At 43.6% G+C, this 23,160-nt stretch overlaps 1 protein-coding gene across 3 annotated transcripts in view; it reads left to right on the top strand.

The window, feature by feature from the left end:
- Window positions 1–22,191, top strand: part of adarb1b (adenosine deaminase RNA specific B1b) — a 171,570-nt gene extending 149,379 nt beyond the window's left edge. For 2 of the 3 annotated variants that reach the window (XM_024388772.2, XM_024388770.2), the window contains 8 exons: window positions 4,046–4,971; window positions 8,388–8,502; window positions 8,968–9,136; window positions 9,425–9,576; window positions 11,031–11,199; window positions 16,080–16,261; window positions 18,019–18,197; window positions 18,423–22,191. In XM_024388772.2, the coding sequence (XP_024244540.1) occupies window positions 4,046–4,971; window positions 8,388–8,502; window positions 8,968–9,136; window positions 9,425–9,576; window positions 11,031–11,199; window positions 16,080–16,261; window positions 18,019–18,197; window positions 18,423–18,599 (2,069 nt within the window). In that variant the 3' untranslated portion in view covers window positions 18,600–22,191. The remainder of the gene's footprint in view (window positions 1–4,045; window positions 4,972–8,387; window positions 8,503–8,967; window positions 9,137–9,424; window positions 9,577–11,030; window positions 11,200–16,079; window positions 16,262–18,018; window positions 18,198–18,422) is intronic. The other variant, XM_024388771.2, reaches the window with a different exon arrangement.
- The last annotated feature ends 969 nt before the right edge of the window (window positions 22,192–23,160 follow it).

The raw sequence follows: 23,160 nt of genomic DNA, 5'->3' as shown, positions 1-23,160 counted from the left end.
TGCCCTAATCCCATGATTAAATGGATGGTTACCATTGTAGTCACTCACCGGTTTCACACTGAAGACCTCTGACAATGTAACCTTAAGATCCTTCATAACAATCGGCCCGTTTCCGTATTTAGATTTGCCCTGATAAGCAGGTATGCAATGAAGTTCAATATCAATCCAACTCTTAGGGGACATTTTTCCAAAGCGCCAGCAACTGACTCAAGGCAGAGGGGAACATTTCATGGAGTTCTGATACTGGAACTGCTGTTGCACTATTTATCTCCAGACTTGTGAGACACGTTCAAGATAGCTACTGTGCACAGAAATATTTCTCTGAGCAATGGAAATGTGTCATTTACTTGGAACACCAGGAGCAGTTCATCTATTTTTGTATACTCAGTCTTTGCTCACATTCGTACCAGCTGCATGCCAGTTTGAAAAACAGTGTTCCAAACATACCCACGGATATACTCACTGACATTCAGGATACTGTACATTGAGAGAGGCATAAGCCTAAAAAAGATTATGAAAGTACTCCACTGAAATCGACGAGACGCTTCAGTCTTCTGTAGCTATACCGCAATAAAAGTCATTAAATATTAATTGACTCATCAAGTCAGCAATTTCATGTAATCCCATGACCACTCCTTTTAGCACTGCCAATCGTACTATGAACAATTCTTTGAATAATTCTCTGAAATTAATCCATCCATCAAAATAGATGAGAATGTCTCCTCTCCATGCTATATTTTCGTGTGATCATTTTCACAACCCGCTCCTATCAGATTCCCTTCTTTTTAGAAAATGGCAAAAGCCACTTCTTCATTTTACAGTATTCATGCCTTTGGTCATTCTTCTTTGTACTTGTTTCCACAACCATCCCACACACACCCTTGTTAAGATTCCTTCCTGCCTGGCTTGTGCATGGTTACCACAGAGTCCATTATTCTGTACTGTATGTATTCTGTATGTGACAATGATTACTCCCCACTTCAAGACCTCCTCCCACTCAAACACATCCATGTTACACTAATATATAGTTGAAGTCGGAAGTTTACATACACTTAGATTGGAGTCATTAAAACTCGTTTTTCAACCACTCCACAAATGTCTTGTTTACAAACTATAGTTTTGGCAAGTCGGTTAGGACATCTACTTTGTGCATGACACAAGTCATTTTTCCAACAATTGTTTACAGACAGATTATTTCAATTATAATTCGCAACTATCACAATTCCAATGGGTCAGAAGTTTACATACAATAAGCTGACTCTGCCTTTAAACAGCTTGGAAAATTCCAGAAAATTATGTCATGGCTTTAGATGCTTCTGAAAGGCTAATTGACATCATTTGAGTCATTTGGAGGTGTACCTGTGGATGTATATCAAGGCTTACCTTCAAACTCAGTGCCTATTTGCTTGACATCATGGGAAAATGAAAATAAATCAGCCAAGACCTCAGAAAAACAATTGTATACCTCCACAAGTCTGGTTCATCCTTGGGAGCAATTTCCAAATGCCTGAAGGTACCACCTTCATCTGTACAAACAATAGTACGCAAGTATAAACACCATGGGACCACGCAGACGTCATACCGCTCAGGAAGGAGACACCTTCTGTCTCCTAGAGATGAACGTACTTTGGTGCGAAAAGTGCAAATCAATCCCAGAACAACAGCAAAGGACCTTGTGAAGGAAACAGGTACAAAAGTATCTACATCCACAGTAAAACGAGACCTATATTGACATAACCTGAAAGGCCGCTCAGCAAGGAAGAAGCCACTGCTCCAAAACCGCCATAAAAAGCCAGACTACGGTTTGAAACTGCACATGTGGACAAAGATTGTACTTTTTGGAGAAATGTCCTCTGGTCTGATGAAACAAAAATAGAACTTTTTGGCCATAATGACCATCATTATGTTTGGAAGTAAATGGGGGAATCTTGCAAGTCGAAGAGCACCATCCCAACTGTGAAGCACGGGGGTGGCAGCATCATGTTGTGGGTCTGCTTTGCTGCAGGAGGGTCTGGTGCACTTCACAAAATAGATGGCATCATGAGGTAGGAAAATTATGTGGATGTATTGAAGCAACATCTCAAGACATCAGTCAGGAAGTTAAAGCTTGGTCGCAAATGGGTCTTCCAAATGGACAATGACCCCAAGCATACTTCCAAAGTTGTGGCAAAATGACTTAAGGACAACAAAGTCAAGGTATTGGAGTGGCCATCACAAAGCTCTGACCTCAAATCCTGTAGAAAATGTGTGGGCAGAACTGACAAAGTGTGTTTGAGCAAGGATGCCTACAAACCTGACTCATTTACACCAGCTCTGTCAGGAGGAATGGGACAAAATTCACCCAACTTAATGGGCCACAATTCACCCAACTTAAGTTAAACAATTTAAAGGCAATGCTACCAAATACTAATTGAGTGTATGTTAACTTCTGACCCACTGGGAATGTGATGAAAGCTAAAAATAAAAGCTGAAATAAATAATTCTCTCTACTATTTTTCTGACATTTCACATTCTTAAAATAAAGTGATGATCCTAACTGACCTAAGACAGGGAATTTTTACTCGGATTAAATGTCAGGAATTGTGAAAAACAGAGTATACATGTATTTGGCTAAGGTGCATGTAAACTTCCGACTTCAACTGCATATATTAACACACATATGTGGACACATTGCATTTTGAGTGGAGGATATATATTAGTCTATATATAGAAGAGAATTGGGAATCACGTGAGAGCAGGATTGCTATGTTTTGTCTTGTTTCTGGGATGCATTTTAGTGTGCAGAAACTTGACGAACATCACCACCTGTCAGAAGCTAAGGATTCTGTGTTGTTCAGGAGTCGTCGGAAACCCCAACAGAGCCTCACAATTTCAGAAACCTTTAGCCTCTTATATAGTTCATCTCGTTTGGAAATACATTAATATAATATATTTTGGTTTCATACTTTGATTTTCTTAAGCAGAGCTCTGTGTTACCAAGAGGCAAGTAACAGATATCATAGAAATTAGGTTGTGTAAAGATGACATGAGTGGATCTAAAAGCGTTCTGATACTGCCACCAAATCTCAGGTTGGACCCTGCCATCCTCGGCAGACTTTGTTGGCGGGAATGTGTCCTTTTTCCTTGCTGTTTTTTTTTTCTCCCTCCTTTTCTTTCCTTTCTGCCCTGCATCTTATGATACCCAAATTCCACCTCGCACTCTTTCCTGCACCCTCCATCCTCCAACTAAACCCGTTCATTTGCACTGCCGGTTCTCTCTCCCCTGAGTTCCGAAAGGAGTAACCTATCAAGCCTTTGCTGGAGGATGTTATAAATGAACATTTTGCCAACATTCCGTCCACTTTGCCAACAGGACCTGGTGATGTGTGCTCCTTACAATATTCTCCAGCTGCAATTCCACTATTATGAGCGCTAAAAGCACTAGCTCAGCACTCTAGGATATAGCGCCAACCTATCATTAAGGCAGAAAGAACAGGTCATAACATCTGCCCATAAGGTAAAGATCAGTGTGTGCATATGCGTGTGTGCATACCCCAACTCTTCTACATCTTCCCACCTGACCCCTCCCTAAACTGACAAATATTAACCAAAACCCTCCCTGACAAAAAGGCCAGGAAACGCAAATAGTTCTCTCTTATGTAGAGGGAGGAACTCACTGTTTATGTTGTTAAGCTGGCCTGATTCTTACAATATTTCCGCATCACTGATTTCCCCATTGATGTAATAATTGCATGTATTGTATAGATGAAATCCCTCTTGCCATGTTATAAAATCCAAGAATGTACTGTCCTATCAATATTACAATTTATATTTATGACATGTGCTTCAGGCTATTTTTCTCAAACGTCATTTCTAAATGGATTTTCCTTTTAGATATATGTTTGATCCTTTGGGTTAAATGCATTATCAGTTAAGCCTCACTACCAAATAACGATAACACACATCACCAGGTCAGTTCCAAAGAGTGATATAGGAATCTATAAATTTTACATTTACAAGATCCTGCAACGAAGGCGTTGTAAGTTACTCTTTCTGGGCACCGCAGGTTCGAGCAGCACCGACGTTAAGGAAAACCGTAACCTGGACAACGTCTCCTCCAAAGAGGGGGCAGCTGTAGGCGAGCAGCTCCCCAATGGCAGTGGCGGGGGCAGCAGGAAGCGCCCCCTAGAGGAGGGCAACAATGGCCACACGCTGTCCAAGTTCCGGGCCAAGAAGCGTAAGAAAACACCGGGCCCGGTTCTACCAAAAAATGCACTTATGCAGCTGAATGAAATCAAGCCGGGGCTCCAGTATAAGCTGCTGTCTCAAACCGGTCCGGTCCATGCTCCCGTGTTTGTCATGACCGTTGAGGTCAACGGTCAACTGTTCGAGGGCTCAGGTCCGACTAAGAAGAAGGCCAAGCTGAATGCGGCAGAAAAGGCCCTGCGCTCCTTTGTCCAGTTCCCCAACGCCTCCGAGGCGCACCTGGCTATGGGCCGGACACTGACAGTCAACACGGACTTCACATCCGATCAGGCCGACTTCCCAGACATGCTCTTCAATGGGTTTGAGACGCCCGCACCACCCGAGGACTCCTTTTACCTGGGATCCAATGGCAGCGGCTCCTTAAACTCGCTGGGAGAGTATCCCCTGCCCTCCACGCCAGGTGCTAACCTTGCCCAGGCACCGTTGCCCCCTCCCTCCTCCTTCACCTCAAACTCGAGCGGAAAGAATCCCGTCATGATCCTCAACGAGCTGCGGCCGGGCCTCAAGTACGACTTTGTGTCGGAGAGCGGTGAGAGCCACGCCAAGAACTTTGTCATGCAGGTGTCGGTGGACTCACAGCAGTTTGAGGGCTCTGGACGAAACAAGAAGCTGGCCAAGGCCCGGGCCGCCCAGGCAGCCCTCTCAGCCCTCTTCAACATGCAGCTGGACCAGACACCCTCCCGACAGCCCATCCCCAGAGAGGGACTGCAGCTCCACCTACCCCAGGTAAGTTCCCAAACCTAGGTCCCTCTGAACAAGCCAAATCTGCCGCCAGTCAAGGCCCTTTTAAAACAGGACATAGAACATAGAATCTGCAGTCACTGACCATTTTTAATGGGAAAGAGTTTTTTATACTCTACATCTAATGTTTTCAGGCACCGAGCAAAGGCATCAGAGCTTCCCCAGAAGCTAAAACACTTATGCAAGGCTTTCTCAAACACTGTTGTGATTTGGGATATTTTAAATGGGAGTGCATTAAATTTAGGAATATCTGGATATGTTTTGGTCAAAGAAAGCAATCTGCTGAGAATTTCAGTGTTTGAGAATAGTTCTTATGTCATACTTTAAACTGGGACAATGTACAATAGGCTTATGTAGTTTGAAAGCTCTGAGGACACAGAGGTATTTTCACTACTGGAATTAACAATATCCCTCTCTTGTTGATTTCAGTTAGATATCCTTTCTAGATATTACAAACAACAACATCTGAAAGCCTTTTTAATCGCAATGCGTTCGAGCGAATCTAAAGAATCCCAGTGTCAGTCGCATGCCTTTACTAGCTCATATCTTGAAATATTCTCTTCATGAAAGTCCCCACTGGAAGGTTCAGTTCTCTTGCCAATCATCGCTGGATTTGACATTCATTGAAAATGTAGATGAAATGATCAGGCCCGACGGATGATACAAGATGAGACAGGATATGAAAATGTGCGGTGCTTCAGTGGTGAAACGGTTGTGTATACATGTGAGACATCTATTTACACATCTCCTAATTGGGCTCCCCTAATCGGCAGCTGAGATAACATCTCTATCTTATTTAGCATCGCCTTTTTTTTAGTTGTGTTGAAAAAAACAATATTGGCTGTCCAGGCTATTTCGTACCTACATGTGGGACCTATTTAAGTTGAAGCACTGTCAGGGCTTCTCAGAGTTTAGAGTTGGGGTTAATTCCATAGGAAACTTGAAATACAATTATTTTAGTTAAGTCATGTTTTACATCACTTGTTTAGCCTAAATAAAAGCACTGTTTCTGAAGATGTTGTTTTTAACACTCGATATCTTTCGATATCGAATGTGATTTTGCTTCAAATGTAATATGACGACCGTGGTTAGGGCTAGGGCTCAGTAACGGTTTATTGGGGTGTTGTGGCTGGAAGTCAGACTGCATCTAGATCCATTCCCTCCCTTAGGCTGGATTTGCACTCCACTAGGCGTGTTCCGTAACCACTTTGTGACTTTCACACGGAGGGCTCGGCTCCACACTGAGTTTTGCTACTTGGAATGCTTGGTGGAGTGTAAACCCAGGCGTAAAGGTGCTCAAAGAAGGCCTCCCTTTCCAAAGACTGTCAATATCCTAGCGCTGGTTCAGTTTTATATGAATTGGGGAGTGAGGATGGGGATTGGTTTGGGATTTTTCATCACAGAAGTGACTGTCAAAGTCGTGCCAGTGCGTGCAGAGATAGTGCCGTCTGGACAGGACAGCAGCTTGTGGGGCACACTGTCAATGGCTTCAATTGACCCCCCCCCCCACTTTCTTTCTTTACTCTCCCTCCACTTGTCATCGGTCTGCTTCCTTCAACCCGGGCAGCTCGTGTCAACGATGCTGCACCCGCTAATTGGTCTATTAATTCTCTGTCGGTTAATATTTATTAAATGTACCTTCAGCCCAGCTGAAGCGGTCGCTCCATATGGACGGGGGCTAATTGGAAAATCAGGAAAACATGAGTGATAGAGTACTTTTTTATTGCCAGAATGGAATTGTTTCACTGTTTTTGGCTGGCTGTTTTGTTCCACGACGGATAACACAGACGTCCACGCGTTTCAGTGCTGCCTGCAACCAATTCCCAGAAGTCAAATTATCCCACTCCAACTGGGTGACTCTGAAGTACTGGGGAAGTAATATTTGGACTAATCTTTTTAATTTGTGCCTATTCAGCCGTCGCCTCTCCTTGGCTGTAATCATTTTCCTCTGTATTAGTAAATGGATAAAAGCGAGCAAAAGGAACGGCCACTGTCAAGGAAAAGAGATGCATTAAGTCCATTCGAGGTTCCTGCTGAGATTCGATTCTATATATGCCGACTATATAAGACTTTTGGCTCAAATGAGGACTACTCACATTTCTATCCTTAATATTCTTAATATTCTATGTAGACAGCTGCTCGTCGAACATCTCATTCCAAAATCATGGGCATTAATATGGAGTCGGTCCCCCTTTTGCTGCTAAACAAGGCTTTCTCGGAAGGCTTTCCACTAGATGTTGGAACATTGAAGCAGGGACTTGCTTCCATTCAGCTACATTTGTGAGGTCTGGCACTGATGTTGATTAGGCCTGGCTCGCAGTCGGCTTTCCAATTCATCCCAAAGGTGTTCGATGGAGTTGAGGTCAGGGCTCTGTGCAGACCAGTTAAGTTCTTCCACATCGATCTCAACAAACCATTTATGTATGGACCTGGTTTTGTTCACAGGTGCATTGTCATGCTGAAAGAGGAAAGGGCCTTCTCCAAACTGTTGCCACAAGGTTGGAAGCACAGAATCGTCCAGAATGTAATTGCATGCTGTAGTGTTAAGATTTCCCCTCCAATTTTCCACCGGAACTAAGGGGCCTAGCCCGAACCAGCCCCAGACCTTTATTCCTCCTCCACCAAACTTTACAGTTGGCACTATGCATTGGGGCAGGTAGCGTTCTCCTGTCATCTGCCAAACCTGATTCGTCTGTCGGACTGCCAGATCGTGTGATTCATCACTGCAGAGAACGCTTTTTCACTGCTCTAGACTCCAATGGCGGCGAGCTTTACACCACTCCAGCCGATGCTTGGCATTGCGCATGGTGGCCTTAGGCTTGTGTGATGCTGCTTGGTCATGGAAATCCATTTCATGAAGCTCCCAACAAACAGTTCTTGTGCTAACGTTTGGAATTTGGTTTGGAACTTGGTAGTGAGTGTTGTAACCAAGGACAGAGGAGGCAGCTCTAGCAGGGCAGAAGTTTTTTTAAACTGACTTGTTGGAAAGGTGGCATCCTATGACGGTGGGTGCCACGTTAAAAGTCACTGAAAGTTTTCAATAATGTCTGTCTATGGAGATTGCATGGCTGTGTGCTTGATTTTATACACCTGTCAGCAAAGCCGAATCCACTAATTCAAGAAATTTCCACATACTTTTTTGTATATAGTGTATGTGAATACACTGACAGGTGACGACTAGTGCTTGAGGGTCTATAATGTCTACTCTGCTTAGTAAGTCCACATGGCTGACTCTGGCATGTGTGCGTGTGGTGGAATAGGATGAAGATGCCCCGAGATGCTGGTCTTAGGTTTAAGTTAGAGCTTTGATGTTTAAGGATTTGGGAAGGATAAACTATTTCCAAACAGGCAGCCTGTACCTGAAGCCTGTGCTCATTGTGTTGCGTCTCTCACCTCTACAGGTTCTCGCCGACGCCGTCTCTCGCCTGGTGGTGGACAAGTTCAGCGAGCTGACGGACAACTTCACCTCGCCCCACGCGCGACGGAAAGTCCTGGCGGGAGTTGTCATGACAACAGGTACGCTTTATCACTCCGCCTAATGGGAAAACTTGACGTTCTCCACCCTCGGAGCGTTGCTGTGTCCGCCGAACAGTACACCACTAGATTTGTACAGACCATAAAACCCCAGCCATATTGTCAGCAGGAGGCTAATGTGTGTAGATGGGAGGAAATTCGTCTTCTTAGCATCACCTGTCAATCAGGGTGCACATCAAAATCTTCCTTTTGAGGGGTCCATGTCCATGACTGGTGCTGCTGTTTATCATTGGCTATGTAAGCCTAATTTACCCCATACAATTTACAAAAATGTAATTTCATGAGTACGCACATGCACATATATCTAAAAACCTACATGTCCCTTATCAAAAATACAATAAAATGTCAATGAAATGGAATAATGATAGAAAAGTATAAACAATAAACACAAATGGCTTTTATTGAATGTAAAGGTGAATTTTGAACCTCTCTGATCCTCACCCCCAGGCACAGACGTGAAAGAGGCCCAAGTGATCTGCGTCTCCACGGGCACCAAGTGCATCAATGGCGAGTACATGAGCGACCGCGGCCTGGCACTCAACGACTGCCACGCAGAGATTATCGCCCGCCGCTCGCTCATCCGGTACCTCTACGCCCAGCTAGAGCACTTCCTAAGGTGAGAAGTTAGGCCATTGAAAACACAAACACACAAAATGGCTCCCATTTTGATTAGAGTCTTGTTTGTTGAAGCCTTCCGTGGATCATGAAGTCCTAGTAAAAGATGAATTTGCATTTAGTCGTAAAATTGAGTTCACTGTTGCAATGTTGCTTCAATTGCAGCATGGCAATTCCTTTTTTTGTTCTTGCTTCAGCGGATTTCTTTTAGTTGTTTTTATTTTCTGTGACATTTGGAGCCACTGCCAACACTTTGCACCCCTCCCCCCTTTCACCCTCTGTCTCCTAGCAACAACAAGGAGGAGCAGCAGAAGTCTATTTTCATGCGCTGTGACAAGCGTGGCTACCGGCTAAAGGACAATGTCCAGTTCCACCTCTACATCAGCACCTCGCCCTGCGGAGACGCACGCATCTTCTCGCCGCATGAGGCCGGCATGGAAGGTATGAGGCGCACCCTCCTCCCCGCTTACCTGTGACAGTAGTAGCTGTTACCAAACCTCTTGCTGACACTTCTGTGCCACAATGTACAATGATGGCATGATTCCTGCCTTCTTCATCAGGTGCATATGTCAGGCTATCCAGCGCCTGCACAATGCTCTTCGATGTGAATGCGTTCTGCCCTTAAGTTTATATGAAGCCTAATTATCTTATACTCATTGATACATTTGTGATACACCTTCATATAAACACGGAAACAGCATTTCCGACCATACGCTTCTTGCTCTTAACCGAATGCAATTCGCTGAACTATCTCTTAAATGCAAGGCTTATTTTGATTCACTCATTGATTCCATATGACTGTAAGCTTATAATGTCAATGGCTTAAATTTTGACGCTAAGTGAACATGTACATATAGGGCCGTCCCATTAGTTTTGGTGGCATGCCATCTTTAGTGACCTTGTCCCATGTGACAGCCAGACTCAATCAACCCCCACGTCAGCTCAGTCTCCATTCCCCTCACTTAGCTGGCTGACACATTTTCTTATTTAATCTTACGCTTGTTGAGAATTCCATATCGGAGCTTGTTTATTTTATTCAATTAACTCCTGTATGTTTTCCTCTTATGCCTGGTTTCATTTAATTAGAATTTCATTTTGAATGTCCAAATGCGTATTACAAACCCATTTCAACAAGTCTATTAATTAGTGGATCTTTGTCCATGTTTCCTCTCTCTCTCTCTCTCTCTCTCTCTCTCTCTCTCTCTCTTTCTCTCTCTCTCTTTCTCTCTCTCTCTCTCCTCCCTCGCTCTCTCCCTCTCTCTCCCTCTCTCTCCCTCTCTCTCCCTCTCTCTCTCTCTCTCTCCCTCCCTCTCTCTCTCGCTCTCTCTGATTACTCACCCTCTTTATATGTCACATATAAATGCTTCTGTCACATTGTTTCCCGGCATACGCAAAAACACAAAAGGAAATACCCTTGTACAATTAGCCAGTGGATTGATTAGGCTTGTTAGCCTTTTGAATTACTTTCCAACATGTAGAAATGCTGTGATTAATAACAATGAAGTTGTATTTAAAGTTATTGTCTTTTGTACCCTTCGCACTGTCGAGATGATTTGGTGTCACATGCCCTAGAAGACCACAATGGAAACAAGTATCTTGACTTTTTTTGTGTATGTATCCTCAACAATTTTGGTATATGCATCTTTTGCCTGGTGTAATATTTTATGCATTTTAAATTGTCAAATGAAATGAAATGAAATCTGCTGTGTTAAGAGTGTACAGGCGGCCAGGATTGCTTATATATTGCTGGTGCTGATCATCAATGTCTTATTGACCGCATTCATGAAAATGTTGATTTTATGTGATACATTTCAAAGAAAATACAGAAACTGACTGAAACTGGTTTAGTGTTAATCCATTCATCCATCTGTCTTCTCCTTGTCCCCCTCCCACAGACCAAGGAGACCGCCACCCCAACCGGAAGGCACGGGGCCAGCTGAGGACCAAGATAGAGTCTGGGGAGGGGACCATCCCTGTGAGGACCAGCAACACCATCCAGACATGGGACGGGGTGCTACAGGGAGAGAGGCTGCTCACCATGTCCTGCAGTGACAAGATCGCAAGGTAACATGGCCTTGTGTCCCCTTTTGGTATCCTTTTCCTCACATATCCTCCTCCAAAGCCAGCAAGATTGTGAGACACCACGTAAAAGTGGTGTGTTTGAATTCAACAATTTATTTGGACATTAAACAGAGTTTATATGAATTTGACTCTAATTCTTGCCCAGTATTTGCACTTGGAAGTGGAATCCTTACAGTCAGTAAGCTGCTGTTGTGGTAGATACAGCTGCAGTATATAACCAGAGTTAGGCTATTGGTGTCTGTGTTAAGGTGTCCGTTAAGTCGATATTAGTGCAAGGGTGCGGATTCACCCATAAAGTTACGGTGGTGTCTGCCAATGTGTGCCGTGGTAATGTCACGGAAATAGACAGATAAAGAGGTGTCAAAACACACACACACACACACTCTGTCTTCCTTCAGTGTGCTGTGACAGTGGGCTCTGGCATATCTACCCGCTACCCCAAAGAACTTCACCTACACACACAAGAACACACACACACACACATATCATGCATTGATGTAGAGTATCTATCAGCCACTTCCACCCATATAGCAGACTCAGCGTTGCCTCTTTAATGCATATGAATCACTGATGTATATTAACCCTGTATTGCTGATTCTATGTATTGGCCAGTGAGAGGCTTTGAAGCCACCGCTCGGCCGTATTGGCACTCCCCAGAAGAAGTTGGGTCATGCCTAGATCGCATACAGCTTTTGTCAAATTTGACGTCAAAAGTTTAATTATTTTTATATTTTAGATAACCCTAACCCTTTTCCTAACGTTAACCTAATTATCCTTACCGGCAACGTTAAGTATCCTAACCTTCTGTATAAGTTCTCCGTATCCTGCTACGAAAAGTCAATGACAAAAGCTGTATACCTTCTAGACAAAACCAAGGAGCAGGTTTTGAATGGAATTCTACAGTATTTCAATTAAATGCTTCAAGGACAAAATGACATGTATTTAAGTATGTTTTTGTTGTAGTGGAGACAGTAACATTAGTACTTTCAACAAATTATACTTAAAGGAAAATATTTGTATGTATTTCTTAATCTTTTATTTTTATGTTAGCTCACATAATAAATATAATTATGCATTAAGGTGTCTGTAATAGAATAAAAGTGGCAAAAACAAATGTTACATTAATAAATGCATTTCTATAGCTTCCAAAATATTTTTTTACGATGGTGGGGATATGTCAAGATGGAGGCACGATGGCTTCAAAACAGCGCCCTCTGATAGTCATCTAGTGTACATATAAATCATTGATAGGAAAAGCTTAATGCTTGATTAATGAACGGTTTGGTTAAACTAGTTATTGATGTACTTCTGGAATTGCAATCATTTAGTGTGTTTTCAGCGAGTTTTGTTTAGATTGGCCTATGATAGAGTGCAGAAATTACATCCAAGTACAACAATAATATTGTACAAATTATTAATGGAGGATTGCAAAGTTGTGTAGTGGCCTGGTTTTCTAGAGCAGTTAGTTGTTTTATACAGTACCAGTCAAAAGTTTGGACACACCTACTTATTCAAGGGTTTTTCTTTATTTTTACTATTTTCTACATTGTAGAATAATAGTGAAGACAACACAACTATGAAATAACACAAATGTAGTAACCAAAAAATGTTAAACAAATCAAAATATATTTTAAATTTGAGATTCTTCGAAGTAGCCACCCTTTGCCTTGATGACAGCTTTTCACACTCTTGTCATTCTCTCAACCAGCTTCATGAAGAATGCTTTTCCAACAGTCTTGAAGGAGTTCCCACATATGCTGAGCACTTGTTGGCTGCTTTTCCTTCTCTCTGCGGTCCTAACTCATCCCAAACCACAGTCACTCAACCTCAATTAGGTTGAGGTCGGGTGACTGTGGAGTCCAGGTCATCTGATGCAGCACTCCATCACTCTCCTTCTTGGTCAAATAGGGCTCCCGAGTGGCACAGCGGTCTAAGGCACTGCATTTCAGTGCTAGAGGCGTCACTACAGATACCCTGGTTCGAATCCAGGCTGTATCACAACCGGCCGTGATTGGGAGTCCCATAGGGCGGTGCAAAATTGGCACCGCGTCGTCCGGGTTTGGCCTGTATAGGCCGTCATTGTAAATAAGAATTTGAACTGACTTGTTAAGTAAAGGTTAAGTAAATAAAAATAGCCCTTACACAGCCTGGAGTTGTGTTTTGGGTCATTGTCCTGTTGAAAAACAAATTATAGTCCCACTAAGCGCAAACCAGATTTGATGGAGTATCGCTGCAGAACGCTGTGGTAGCCATGCTGGTAAAGTGTGCCTTGAATTCTAAATAAATCCCTGACAATGTCACCAGCAAAGCCCCCCACACCATCACACTTCCTCCTCCATGCTTCACGTTGGGAACCACATATGCGGAGATCATCCATTCACCTACTCTGCGTCTTGTAAAGACTAGAAGCAAAAATCAAACATTTGGATTCATCAGACCAAAGGACAGATTTCCAGCAGTCTAATGTCCATTTCTCATGTTTCTTGGCCAAAGCAAGTCTATTCTTATTATTGGTGTCCTTTGGTATTGGTTTCTTTGCAGCAATTCATGAAGACCTGATTCACACAGTCTCCTCTGAACAGTTGATGTTGAGATGTGTCTGTTACTTGAACTCTTTATTTGGGCTGCAATCTGAGGCTGGTAACTTACTTTAATGAACTTATCCTCTGCAGCAGAGGTAACTCTGGGTCTTCCTTTCCTGTGGCGGGCCTCATGAGAACCAGTTTCATCATAGCGCATGATGGTTTTTGTGACTGCACTTGAAGAAACTTTCAAAGTTTACTGACCTTCATGTTTTAAAGTTATGATGGACTGTCATTTCTCATTTCTCATTTCATTTGGTCTTTTACCAAATTGGGCTATCTTCTGTATACCTCCCCTACCATGTCACAACACAACTGATTGACGCAAACACATTAAGAAGGAAAGTAATTCCACAAATTGACTTTTAACAAGGCACACCTGTTAATTTAAATATATTCCAGGTGACTACTGTACCTCATGAAGCTGGTTGAGAGAATGCCAAGAGTGTGCAAAGCTGTCATCAAGGCAAAGTGTGGCTACTTTGAAGAATCTCAAATATTAAACCTATTTTGATTTGTTTAACACTTTTTTGGTTACTACATGATTCCATATGTATTATTTAATAGTTTTGATGTCTTTACTATTATTCTACAATACAAAAAAAAAATTGAAATAAAGAAGAACCCTGGCATGATTAGGTGTGTCCAAACTCTTGACTGGTACTGTAGGTGATAGCACTTAGTTTCTAGTAGTTATCCTGTACATCCCACTTTGTTCAGGCCCAGTCTTATTGGATTCAGGCTATATCAGGGGCAGCTGAATTGATGGTATCCAACCCGGGTGTTTTCGCAGTCAGCCCATGACCCTGCTCACTGTCCACAGTCAAGGCGCAGCTATCTATCCCTCCCCATTAATGTATGATGCAATCTACTCCGTAACTCTCCCTCCTAGTCCCTTCCTCCAATTTCAATGCCAACAGGAGTGTCACACACCTAATGTTTTTGAGCAAGCATTAATGGCCTTGCTATTATACTATGTAACTCGAGATGACAGTATACAGGTAGCATGTGCACTAACAGCTAACCTAGCTCAAAGCCCGATTAGAGCAAGGCATAGAAAGTGTCACCACTTTACAGCACAGAACAGACTACCCTACACTTGTTCTCTACACAACAGGTCCTCTCCTAACCTAACCATTGCAACTAAATGGTGAGGTGGAGAAAAAATGCCCCTCCTGCCATCTCTTCCTGTACGAATGATTAATGACTCGGCGATGGCTATTTACCTAAATGCACTAGCGCTGTTTGACTTAGCCCTGCAATTTCAGTGTTTTTTTTTACACCTTTCTCCTTGGATTACATGGCCTGCCCGGCGGCGCTAAGGTGATGGAGGTCTAGTTTACGGCTCCTTCCCTCCTGCTCCTGGCTCATTAGAAGTGTTACTCTCCAGAGTTGCTTTTTCTTTGATAAAGCAACTGATTGTGAAGGCCCTCAAAAGCCCCAATCACTTGAGCTTGATCGCCACTCTCCCTTTAGAACACTGAAGTGTGTGTGTGTGGTGCGTTGGTGGGGGAGTGTGTGTGTGTGTGTGTGTGTGTGTGTGTGTGTGTGTGTGTGTGTGGGTGTGTACATGTGCATGTGTGTTTTTGGAAAAGAGCAGTGGTATGTTTTGTCTGATTATGTTTTTTGATTGTGCACCCCAGAGCCTCCATGGCCACTGAGTTTAGCTGCTATCACAAGGGGCAAAATCACGTAAATCAAATGAGGTGGGTGGGTGGATGGACTGAACAACAGTAATGATACAGTCCAACTATCAACCCCCCCGTCGCATATGGAAGACGTCCCTGCCGGGGGCTACTGGAAAACGAGTGGTCTCCGAGACTCATGTCTTGACTGCGATTCTAGTCGGTGGCTTAATTTCACACACTCTCACACACACACTGCCTCGGGTCAGAAGGAAGCAGGAGCGGCAGTTATCAAAGCTGTTTGTCAGGGTCTTGTTTCTGTCATCTGGTAATGGTCTGCCTGCGTGTGTCCTCTTCGAAGTCGTCGCTCGCCAAGGCAATTGGTATAGCTTCATAGAGCGTGTGGAAGGAAATGTATGGCAAAGATGGGACGGTTAATGTAACAACATAGAATGTAGGGTGAAATAAATGCAATTGGATAGTTCCGAGTCAGAGCAGCCATTCCTATGTGTGTGTTTGTGCGGGAGTGTTTGTGTCTGTGGATGCGCATTTGTGTGTGAGTACGTTTTTGTGTCTTTATGCGTGCGCACGTGTACGTACGCATGTGTGTATGTGTGTGTGTGTGTACTTATGCGTGTGTGTCCCTCTGCTGCAGATGGAACGTGCTGGGCATCCAGGGATCTCTGATGAGCTACTTCACGGAGCCCATCTACTTCTCCAGCATCATCCTGGGCAGCCTGTACCACGCCGACCACCTCTCCCGGGCTATGTACCAGCGCATCGCCGACATCGAGGACCTGCCCCAACAGTTCAGCCTCAACAGGCCTCTATTGAGCGGTCAGTACCCTTCACCTTTAAACTTTGACTCCTTTACTTCTTTGCCCCCCCCCCCCAATACTCTAGCGCCTAGACTCTCATGCGCTCAGAGTCGTGTTCATTTTGGGGGACGCAACAGAACATGTTTTAAAACGTTTTGCCACAGAAAACAAAAAAACGAGTCGAAGGTAGTCCCTTCCTGTTTCAGTCCCTCCCCGTTTTTCACCCGTTTGGTGGTTAATGCCCATGACACGGGCGTAGACTCTCATGCCAAAGAACACTCCACGCTAGACTAACTCAAGTGCCACCGCATGCACATTCAAACACTCCAATACTTTCAACACTTTGCTTAGGTGGCTAGGAGGAGGCTTAGTTGGCCTCTTGTCTGTTTCCTCACGCTTTCTCTGTGAAGACCAATGCAACCGGACACTGACTCCATGGGCAAACCCACAGTAGGCACAAGGGTAAACACCAATCATGTATAAATTTCTACGGTAAATACCCAGCAGGACCGTGGGTAATCACATAGATGGGTCACCTACCGTAGTCTTATTGAAACACGGCAGTTGTCATCTGAGGTGACATTTACTTACCCTTCCTGTGTGAGTTTGGATAACTTCATGCCCTTTGTGCCAAATCGGTGGAATCCATGTAGCCATTTGTTATAAGGTCAGATCTGTTTAGATACTCTCAAAATATTTATTTGACTCCAGGATTTTTATTTGTGATATTTATTATATATCCCTTTGTCAAGTTGTTTTGCGGCATTTGGAACCGGCTATGTGTTCTATAGCACATACAGCTAAAATAATGTGCATTCCCCCTTCCATCCCACTGTCCAAACCACCTCCTACACCTGTTGTCAGGTTAGGGGCTAAGGCAGGGTGAGGGCTACCTAGTAACAGCATATTGTCCTTTATTTTTTCCATTGCACGGCGCTTTGAAGTGTGTTTCTATGGTGTGCCTGAATGAACATGGCCCTGATCTCCCTCCAGATCTCACACAATGCAATAGCTGTCCCAACTGGTGCGCTCAACTTCCTTCCCGCCTACCTTACCCTCTCTCCTCTTCCTCCTCCTCTCTGTCCCCTCCGATGACTCCCTGAACTGCAGGTAAAGAGATAATGGGAGGGTTATTAACTTTTTTTCCGCTTTAGGGAGTTTTGCCGTGAAGGAGCTTTACGCTGTGGACGCTCAGCATTTAGCCCTTTAAATCATAATCCCCCAGCCAGGCAGCCCAGTGCACTGCAGAAGAGAAAGGAACCGAGGCGTTTAACACCCTCCACTGAAAGAAGGATTTATGCCTCCAATCTATCTTCTCTCTAGGCCCCTGCTTGGAGGAGCACATGTACTGTAATAGAGGCTTTATCCCAGGCACACTAGGTGGACATTGTAGCATCATGTTTTGATGGGTATTTTGTTAACGCTATCTCTGACAGATGCTGCTAGGACAAAGACTGTACAAAGACTCGCGACTTTGACCCGTCGTGCCCTCGCTTGTGGAGCAAAGGCTCGGGTTAACCACGATGAGAAGCCTTCACCAAAACCTGAAGAGTCATATGCTTTCATTCAGAGCGAATGCCTTGCTCTCAGAAGGATAAAGCGGGCATGAGTCACATTTGCGGTTGGTTAGACTTGCGTGCTTGCTTTTAGAAAGGGGAGTTAACTTTCAGAGTTAATGCCTGGGCTCGTCATTGAATCCCATTGGCTCAGCCTTGCATGCTCACTGTTAGAAGGTGGAGTTAGAGCTGCTGAGTGAGTGGCTATCTGTGATTCCAGGCATCAGCAACGCAGAGGCGAGGCAGCCGGGCAAGGCGCCCAACTTCAGCGTGAACTGGGCAGTGGGCGACCAGGCGCTGGAGGTCATCAACGCCACCACGGGCAAAGACGACATGGGGCGCGCCTCGCGCCTCTGCAAGCACGCCCTCTACAGCCGCTTTATTCGCCTGCACTCCAAGGTACGGAATGGTTCGACACACACACACACACCACAACGGCTCTCCTTGAATTAGTGTTTATGACTATCAGCACTACTCACAGAGGGTGTGGGCAGCATTAAGACCAGCTGAAGCACAGATCAAGTGGTTGTACGTTTATGCACTGTACAAGTTGCTCCTCAATATCCTATTCAAAGTAGTCTTCTGCGTATCTCAACATCTGTTTTGCTCCCCTCCCCACGCCAGTTGTCATCCACACTGAGGATCAAGGTGTCCAAGCCCAGCTCGTACCACGACGCCAAGGAGGCGGCTGTAGAGTACCACAACGCCAAGCAGACGCTGATCAAGGTCTTCCACAAGTCGGGCCTGGGGGCCTGGGTGAAGAAGCCCATCGAGCAGGACCAGTTCTCCCTCAACTCCTGATCGGGCGATTAGGGGGGAACCTCTTCACTCAACCCACCGCACCCCAACCCCCCTCTCTAGACCTGAGAGAGGCTCTTCGAATCTACCAGCCACTGAGACTTCACGTGTGTGCGTGCGTGTGTGTGTGCGTACATGCGTATGTGTGTGTGTGTATGTCTGTCTGAGTGTGTGTATGAGAAATAATGCACGTGGTTCTGGCCTCCTCCCTCCGTCCCCAATCACTCTGCTCTCATTCCTCATCGCTGTGACGTCATCACTTGCTGTGTCTGTCTGTTTGTTTTAAACCAACTAAAATTCAAATACCTTTTTATGTCCTTATGGCAATAAAAATGTATGGTATTTTAAACTGGAATCCTTTTTAGTCTTTTTTTTTTGTAAGATTTTACATGAGGTTGTCCATATACCATGTAGTTACTATATAAGTACTTCTGTAACTAGAATGTACAATGATTGGCCGGATTCCATTTCTGTCATTCAGTTAAATGTAATTTCACTAGGAAACCCAAATGCCGTATGACTTCATGGTATATTTTTTTACGTATTGTGAGATTTGACCTTTTCTTTTCCTATTTTATTACATTTTTGCCCCTGTATTAAAAGCACATAGGACATGATGCTAAATACTCATCCAAAATGGTGGTTACAGTCATTGAATCATCATTCATTTGAAATATTCTCTTGTGAACATTTTACGCTTATTTATTTATTTGATGACGATGTTGGTCATTGAAACCATTCCCATTCCTATTCCATACTTGAACAGGGGCCCTGGTGGAGGCTGTTGATGATTCCCCTCGAGTCCTTTGGCCTAGGGAGTTTAGGCGATTGGGTAGGCGCTGCACGTTTTTTCTTATTGACTTAAGCCATGGCTTTGCATGGGAACTGTCTTCGAGGTCTGCAGAGCTGATTTGGTAGGGAACCACCAGGATCTCCTCGAGTGAATTTTGAATGCCAGCATCTTATTTCTGCACAGGCAGCTTCAAATCATTTTTCTCTCTTTGTATGTGTTTGTTTTTGGGGAGGGAGGGGCTTTGTTTTTAGAATTGAAACTTTTGACTCTTTTTTGTGAGGATTGAAGGATTGCACTGTAACTGAATAATGACAGGAATGAAGTCTTTCCATCAATGACACTGCATAGGAGCTACATTACACCTTCATAAGCATGAGCCTCATGGACATTATGCATCCATGCCCTGGGCATTTATAAATGCTTATGTTAACAACCTCAGTTTGATATGTCATGGTCATGCTACACAATACAAGTAAGGTGACATAACACATCTTGTGTCTGGGGTTGTTATGAAGGTGTAAAGTAGTCCATATGTCATGTCATTCATAGAGAGCTGGGAAGAGCTTATGTCATCATTTAAATACCTTTTAAAGGCCCAATGCAGCCGTTTTTATATCAATATCAAATCATTTCCGGGTAACAATTAAGTACCTTACTGTAAAGAATTTTTTTTAAAACAAAAAGCAAGAATTTTGTTGGACTTTCTGGGAGTAAACTAGCTGTTATTGGCAGAGAGGTTTGGAACTTTCTTTGTTATTGGTCTATTAACCAATTTACAGCATGTGATGTCACCATGGAAAGCCAAAACTCCCACCCATGCAAACCTGCTGATTAAAAAGTCCTGTGTAGATTGTATTTTCAACCAGCAACTATCAGGAAATAACACTGATCAACATTGTTTCACACTTTTCTAGTGTTAGTTTAATCAGCTGTTGTACACAATGATATAAAACACAGGAAAAACTGCACTGGGCCTTTAAAGGCAACACGAATGCTGATTGCTCATTGTGTGAGTAAACTTCCAAGGGAACACAAAGAAACGCATGAGAGTTTTTACAAAGCTGAGTTTGGTACCACCCACCCACCAAATGACCAATCTGTGTATGCTCGCTCCAAGTCCTATTGGTCCATATACCTGGGTATTCTATAAGCCCTGTTCTCCACTGTCTGCCGTGTGCTAATCTTTTCTATTTCAACTATTTCTACAACATGATAAACTCTGGATGCCAGTAATGACAACTTGGTCATATACCTGTAATATCAGCATTGTACATTTGTTTATTATTGAACGTTGTGCGTTGCACTTGATGGCCAGTGACAAACCACAATTTGAACCGACACGCTGCAAAGGGATTGATATTATGAGATATTCTTTACTTAGTGTATTTTTATATCCAATATATTTGGTTCAAAACAGCAGGGGAAGGTGTTTGGTTTGAGTCCCAGCATTGTGTGTGTCGTGTGTGTGTATGTCTAGAGTGAGGTGAGTGTGTGTGTGCGCATGACACAGCTCGATAAACGTCATAACAAGATATTAGAGATTGCTGTGGAATCTTCACCAAAGATTATGTCCTTGTGTTTTCCCACAATTTTCTTTTTGAGCTACAAAATTTTAAAAAATGGGAATTATTTTTTTAACACCTGTGTTTCTCACACACAAATTGCTGATTAAAATATTACAATGTTTTAGTTATTGTACTTTCATTTGACCAATTTATTTGATTTGTATAGAACAATGGGTTTGTGTTCTGTTGTATTCCAGCTTCGTGATGGAATCTTACTTGTCGGGCTCTTTCAGTACATCTGTAGCTGTTGATTACCAAGGTGTAAATATTGTGAACCTCTCTGATGTTATATTGCTGTGGAATGATGGGGATAGGATTAATACTGGTTAAAAATGTGATGCCTGTGCAACTATTCTTCCTTCACTGTCTAGTTCTTGTTCCCCCCCCCCATGAAACTGCTGGGATGTATTTGATTTGTTTTTGTCCTTTACTTAGAACTCTTTTAAAAAAGCTAGTCAGGTTCTTTTACTGCAACGGCCAGAGATTTGCTAGTCATTGTAGAGCAAAAGTCAAATGTCCTGTGTTGCTGTGTCCTTGTGATACAAATGTATGTTCGGAATCATGTACGTCCCCCCTACCCCCACCGACAGAGGGGGAACCATGCCACGATGCAGGCCTCAGCCAAGAGAACTGGATCAAGGTCACAAGCAATATAACCCCCAACGCCCTTTTTAATGAGGCCCAACCCGGAACAGGAGCAAAAAGAATGGCTCCCCTCCCCCTCTGTTCTCCCCCTTGTCGTAATCTCTTTATAAACTGACTGTCTGAAACTTTCTTTAAAGACTGCCTGCTTCTCTATAGTATGTTCCTAATTTTTTTTGACTGCACTAAAGATGTCAATCGATGATGTCATGACACAAACCGTCCCCCAAAATGGACAGGTCGAAACTATTTCCAAGAAGCTGAACTGCAACCCTATAACCTAGTGGTCCCAGTGGTCTATAGTCCCCAGTCGGTCGTTTGGTCAAGACGGTCGGCCGCCCTGACCGCGTGGTGACTGGTGACTGTTAAGTGGTCCCTATGTGGTCCACTCGGGTGGTCAGAGAACTCCTCCACCCTCCTCACCCCACGTCCGCTGTGCAACCTGTACCCGGACCACCATCTTTGCATGTGCTCCCACTCTGAAGCTGCACCTAAAGCATGACGACATACTTTTAAAGGACTCGTATGTAGAAAAATAACGGATAAATAGATATATTAAAATGAGCAAAAAATAAATAAAGGAGACCATAGTTTACTTTCTTTCGCGGAAGTTGTGTCATTCTTTGCGACGTGTGCGTGGTTGTATACTGTTGTTGTGCGGAACGTATTGAGCCCATGAAACACACAGACTCCTTATCAGCAAGCAGCCTCCCATCTAGCCCTTATCTTTCTGCACCATCCCACGCCGAGAAGAAACCATGCCAAGATCTAAAACAAGCGCTATATTTTCACATAGAACATTGTAAAGAGATGGTATTGTTAGGTGTTACTCTGTCGTCAGTCGGTCTGTCAATCTCAAGGTTCAACGGGATTAGTGGACATGGGCTTTCCTTCCACTTTCATGTTTTACCTACAAATAGCTCTGGAGGTAAGGCAAGGCCATCAAAAGGTGATGCTGTGACGACTAGGTGTGTATGATGTCTGTCTGTCTCTGACTGTGTGTGTGTGTGTGTGTGTGTTCGACCTTGAAGCCCCTGCAGTGGCCGGTGAAGATGCTAAAGGTGTGTTTCTGAATTGCGTTCGGTTCCTCCAAAGAACAACTCCAAATCAATGTTGTCCTGTAATAAAATCAACAGGGTAAAAAAAAAACATTGATATGAAAATCAGCATCAATACTTGTTGTGGGTGTGTGGGATATGATTTTCATGATCATATAAAACACAAATATCAAATTCTTACTGAGCCTGTGAAAGCCGATCAAAACATGCCTAATGACGAGCCAAGGCAGTGTATGTACACGAGTAGTCTAAAGGAAACTCTTCCTGTCCTCCATTATTTAGGACTAGGATCTGATAAAATAAATAAAAAATTACTCTCTCAAAGGTAGCAGTGGCTAGGAGTGAGATTTGGGTTAAAATAATCCTTGACCTAAAACCTATACTTACATTGGTAACATTGTGGTTGACTTCTTTGTCATCAAGGCTGTTTTTTGTTTTGTTGGAATGCTGTTAGTGTCCCCAAACCCCTCCTGAACTGTGTGACCAAGTCTCTGATAAAACATCAA

The sequence above is a fragment of the Oncorhynchus tshawytscha genome, linkage group LG26 (assembly GCF_018296145.1).
Source record: "Oncorhynchus tshawytscha isolate Ot180627B linkage group LG26, Otsh_v2.0, whole genome shotgun sequence".
NCBI classification, from domain to species: Eukaryota; Metazoa; Chordata; class Actinopteri; order Salmoniformes; family Salmonidae; genus Oncorhynchus; species Oncorhynchus tshawytscha.
The sequence above is the reverse complement of the archived record's forward strand: the minus strand, read 5'-3'. Positions and strand labels throughout refer to the sequence as shown.